The sequence below is a fragment of the Erigeron canadensis genome, chromosome 4, assembly GCF_010389155.1.
Source record: "Erigeron canadensis isolate Cc75 chromosome 4, C_canadensis_v1, whole genome shotgun sequence".
In the NCBI taxonomy this organism is placed as follows: Eukaryota; Viridiplantae; Streptophyta; class Magnoliopsida; order Asterales; family Asteraceae; genus Erigeron; species Erigeron canadensis.
This window is the reverse complement of record NC_057764.1, coordinates 12,675,318-12,680,761: the sequence shown is the minus strand read 5'-3', so window position 1 is coordinate 12,680,761 and position 5,444 is coordinate 12,675,318. Positions and strand designations below refer to the sequence as shown.

The window sequence follows — 5,444 nt, the reverse complement described above, 5'->3', positions numbered from 1 at the left end:
CATTTAACCCCATCTAGTTATATACTTTTTGTACATGGTATCATATAATTGTAATATATGTGTATATATATATATATTTTATTTTTATATCAATAATTAAATTTATCATATAGTATATGATACATGCATATGCCATCCTTTATAGGTTAATTAAGTTTAACATATATAATAGTCTTTTTATGTATATATCTAGATGAAACGGAGTGAATGGATGTACGAGATTGGTCGTCATACAAATGAATACCAAAAAAACTTGGCTGATTTTATGGAAGTAGCGGAGGCTGATCGAGTGTTGCAAGGAAATTCTAGAATATCATGTCCTTGTGCAGATTGCAAAAACTGTGTAAAATATGATGAAGCGAGAGAAATATATAGACATTTGGTAGTAAAGGGTTTTGTGCCAGGGTATACTTGTTGGTCATATCATGAGGAGTTATTGGTTGATAGTGGTGTAGACGACATAAATGAAAATGATAATTTTACTGAAATGTTTAATGTATTGAGAGAAAAAGCTACTAAAAATGTTAATGATAATGAAAGTGGTGGAGATGATGTAGATGATAATTATGATGATGCATATGATGATGATGCAACTGAAAACGATGAATTTCAACAAGTGTTTGCCGACTCAAAAGAAGATTTGTACAATGGTTGTAAAAAATACTCAAAACTTTCTGCGGTATTGAATTTGTTTACTTTAAAAGGAAACTATGGTTGGAGTGATGCAAGCTTCAAAAGACTTTTAGAAGTTGCGCATGACATGCTCCCAGAAGATAACGTGTTGCCTGTTTCGTTATATGAAGCAAAGAAAATGTTGTATCCAATGGGAATGGAAGTTGAAAGAATACCAGCATGTCCAAATGATTGTATGTTATATAGAAATGAGGATAGCGACCTCCATGAATGTCTCAAATGTGGTGCGTCTAGGTATGAGCGCAAAAAAACAAAAGTCGGGGATGATGTGAAGAAGAATCCTCCTCCAGCTAAAGTTTTGTGGTATTTTCCCATCATACCAAGATTAAGACGATTATTTGCGAACCCTAGAGATGCAAAATTGTTGCGTTGGCATAATGAAGAACGTAAAAACGATGGAAAAATTAGACATGTGGCTGATTCCCCTCAATGGAGGAATATAGATACATTTGACGAATTTGGAGATGAGATCAGAAATTTAAGATTCGGACTTAGTTCAGATGGAATTAATCCCTTTGGAAACATGAGCAGCTGTCACAGCACTTGGCCAGTTATTTTATGCATTTACAATCTTCCACCTTGGTAATGCATGAAACGAAAATATATCATGATGTCTTTATTAATTCAAGGTCCGAAACAACCTGGTAATGAGATTGATGTGTATTTCTCTCCTTTAACTGATGACTTGAAAACATTATGGAGTCCGGGATTTGTAGTTCATGATGGGTATATGAATGAAAATTTTCGATTACGGGCCATGGTTTTTTGCACTATCAGTGATTTCCCGGCCTATGGGAACTTGTCGGGGTATGGTACAAAAGGGTCTAAGGCGTGTCCCATTTGCCATGATAACACATGTTCAAGATGGTTGAAATACTGCAAGAAAACAGTGTATATGGGCCATAGAAGATCACTTCCACCTGATCACCCATATCGTAACATGGGTAATCTGTTTGATGGCTATAGTGAGTACGGAAGTCTACCCCCACCACCAGATGGAGAAACTGTATTTTCCCGGGTTGAAAACTTCCAAAATGAGTTCGGTAAAAAAAAGAAAGCGTGGGAAATCGGATGACATCTGGAAAAAAAAATCTATTTTTTGGGATTTAATATACTGGAAGGATTTACAGGTCCGACATTGTATTGATGTTATGCATATCGAAAAAAATGTTTGTGATAGTTTGATCGGGTTACTATTGAATATTCCAGGGAAAACCAAAGACGGAGTTAATGTTCGATATGAAAATACGACCGAAGCTTGCTCCACAGGAGAATAGTGATGGGAAGCGAACATATCTGCCAGCAGCCTGTTATACCTTGTCCAAAGATGAAAGAACTTCTTTTTGCAAATGCTTAAATGGTGTTAAGGTCCCATCAGGATATTCTTCGAACGTTAAAAGGTTGGTTTCGATGAAAGACAACAAGTTGATTGGTATGAAGTCCCACGATTGCCATGTTTTGATGACACAAATGATTCCTATTGCAATTCGTGGAATACTTCCGGAACACATCCGTTATACAATAACAAAACTATGTTTGTTCTTTAACTCTATCCATTCAAAAGTGATTGATCCCGAAGCGTTGGATACTTTGCAACATGATGTTATCGTCACTCTGTGCCAACTTGAAATGTACTTCCCACCTTCATTTTTTTATGTCATGGTTCACCTCGTATCTCATATTGTATATGAAATTAAGGCTTGCGGTCCGGTCTTTCTACGATACATGTACCCGTTTGAGAGGTATATGGGTATCTTAAAAAAGTATGTAAGGAACAGAGCTCGACTAGAAGGAAGCATTGTTGAAGGTTATGCTTCCGAGGAGATTCTTGAATTTTGTAATGATTACCTAAGAGGCTCAAAAAGTATTGGACTCCCAGAGCGTCGACACAGGGTAGACTGTCAGGGGCTGGTATAATTGGGAAAAGAAAGGAGTTTCCGTCAAGAGATTATATGCATCAAGCACATTTTACAGTCTTACAACACATGACATGTATTGATACATATGTAAATGAGCATAAGCGGTTTTTAAATCAGACAAACAGGAGGAAGAGTGACAAATTTTTGGCCATTGAACACAACACATTTGAATCATGGTTAAAATATAGAGTAAGTAGGTCAGAAAATGTGGATGAAGAAGTGAAATGGTTGGCATACAGTCCGAGTGAGAGGGTTACAAAATATCAAGGTTATGATATAAATAGCTATACATTTTATACGAAACAACAAGATGCAAAGAGTACAATGCAAAACAGTGGAGTGACGCTAATAGCTACAACCACAGGATTCTCCACGAGGTCGTCGATCGCAAAGGATTCCTATTATGGTGTTATCGAAGAAATTGTAGAACTTGATTATAATGCCTTTAGTATACCCATGCTCAAGTGTAAGTGGGTGGAAAACCGACGAGGTGTCAAAGTCGACAATTTTGGTATCACAACAGTAGACCTTTCCACAAATGGCTATGCATCAGAACCGTTCATCTTAGCTAAGCTAGCCACCCAAGTATTCTATATCGAGGACCCGAGTAACTCTAGATCGCATGTCGTTCTCCATGGTAAACGACGTATTCTTGGTGTCGAGAACGTTGTTAATGAAGAAGAATACGATCAACTTGATGAGTTGCCCCCATTTTCTACCGATACTCAATCAACAATTGTTGTGGCAGATAATACCATATACTTGAGATCCGACCATGATGAAGGATTATGGATTGACAATCCTCGCTCTACTTGAAGACAGGTACTAAGGCGTTAAATATGTATTCTTCCAGCTTAGTGTTTTTTAATTTGTATGTTATCAATTAATCAAGTGCAGGTGTAGAATTTACCATGAAGCTACCCGTATCACAACACCTCATATGTGATCATCTGAAAAGCTGGAGTAGTGCAGTACACATAAGAGGTATCGATTGAATTTCTTAAAACATAAGATGATGAATTAAAACATAAGAGGTAGCTGTTTCGACCCATTACTTTATGCGCGGGTCACTTTGATTTATACCAGATTGTATGGATTGAACGGATTATGCTCATTTATATAAGTGAATATTAGTGTATTTTTATTATTTTCATCTTGAATTTTGTATGCATCAGATCCTTGTTATGTGTTGACGGGTACACCATCTTCATTTAGCACTTGTAGCTCATGTGGTTGATGATAGTTTTCAGCCTAGTTCTAAGCGAGAAATCAAACGTCAGAAGAAACTAGTGAAGGAGATTAAGAGGCCAGGTGAAGCGGCCGGAGTTATGATCTTTGTTACTAGTTTACTCGTTTTTCCTTTTAATATACAGAGAGTAAGAGGTTTTGTTTGCTTAGACCTATTCCCTTTAATCAATCTTTTTTTTATCATCCGTTATCCCGTTGACCTGTTAGAGGTTATAACTAACCTGATTCGCCCCATTCATTAATTAAGGGGTCGAACTATCCACCTGTAGAAAATAGTTCGGGTCAGGAAGTATTAGCCCAGAGGAGCCTCTTCATACTGGAGACCATTGATCATTGGAATTTCTGTCGGGTTTTAAAATAGTCTTTGTCTGTTTCATTACATTTCCAAAGATGAGAACCCTGGATTCAAATTGTGATTTATGTGATTTATTCTGATTTACAAGAATTCTTGAAGTTAATGATGCTCATTCATACAAAAAGCCTAACATCATCTTTCGCTTTTGCAGAAGCGCATGACCCAAGAAGTGAATGGATCAACAACAGTTATTTCAGGAGATCATCAGGCAGCAAAAGTTATGCGCATGTGCCGTCAAACAAAACCAGTCAGGGATGGTGGTGAAAAGCAAAAGCAGGGGCTCTCAATGGACCTTTTGGCTGGGGTTAGTGTTTGTATTCATTGTAGGCAGGCTTTGCTATTACCTTAATTGCAAATGAAAGTCAAAATGGGTAGGTTGGGTACGGTGTCAAAACAGGTAAAGTCTAAACAGAACATGGAACCCTCTTTGTCCAAATTTCTATTACTTTACTATATATATATATAATTATGTTGATCATTGTTGATAGTTCTATTAACAATAGAGTTTCAATTTAATGTTTTTTTATCTCGCGCCAACTCAAACTTGAATTTTTTTGATAGTAACTGCTATGTAACACGAATGTGTATCTAAATTAAAGGAGTTAGTATCCCGTTGTAAATTAAAATATTGACCTTTATCTCGATTTTTGTAGGTACAAGTGCTGACCCATAACGTAGAGCAAAGGCAAAGAAATGAGCTAGCAGATCGAAGCAAAAAAGGAATCCGAAATGCTACAAATGAAAGCCACCATCACCATTATGATGAAGAATTTACCCAATACTACCTTAACTCTCAAGACTTGTTTGTTTGGATTATTTTGAAATCTTTTAACTTCCAAATGATGTGTATGAATACTTTGTTAGCGGATATACGTGTTTCTTAAATATTTGGATTATTATGCAATTTAATAATTTTTATATTATTTGATTAATTTTGTTTTTGAATTAGTGTATTTTTAATTATAGGAGGAGGAACAAAAAAGTATTTTTAATTTAAGAAATGACATCCATGGGAAATCCAGGGAAAAAAAATTGCCTTCTCGTTATTTACAATTATAATTTAAGTTATGCTTTTTTTTAACAACAATGGTGATTGGACTTAGCGCCATTGCATTATCATCATCCGGTAGAAATCGGCCACGTTATAAAGATAGTTAATCCGAGGGGATGACTGCACTAACCAGCTAAATGCTAGAGAAAACCCCCATGTCCCAAGTTATGCTTTTCTG

General features: G+C 36.2%; 1 protein-coding gene across 1 annotated transcript; it reads left to right on the top strand.

Moving 5' to 3' along the window:
• Nucleotides 1-1,303: 1,303 nt before the first annotated feature.
• Nucleotides 1,304-3,428, top strand: LOC122596982. Its single transcript, XM_043769624.1, has 3 exons — nt 1,304-1,699; nt 1,903-2,604; nt 2,730-3,428. Exons 1-3 carry the CDS (start codon nt 1,304-1,306, stop codon nt 3,426-3,428), a joined length of 1,797 nt encoding a protein of 598 aa, XP_043625559.1.
• The last annotated feature ends 2,016 nt before the right edge of the window (nt 3,429-5,444 follow it).

Bases quoted from the DNA above. Each gene is read 5' to 3' on its own strand.
- LOC122596982 (XM_043769624.1), top strand. From the start codon at position 1,304: ATGTCTTTATTAATTCAAGGTCCGAAACAACCTGGTAATGAGATTGAT. The intron at 1,700-1,902 runs GTATTTTCCCGG...TGAATATTCCAG, and splicing joins CACCACCAGATGGAGAAACT to GGAAAACCAAAGACGGAGTT. The intron at 2,605-2,729 runs GTATAATTGGGA...TTTTTAAATCAG, and splicing joins GGGTAGACTGTCAGGGGCTG to ACAAACAGGAGGAAGAGTGA.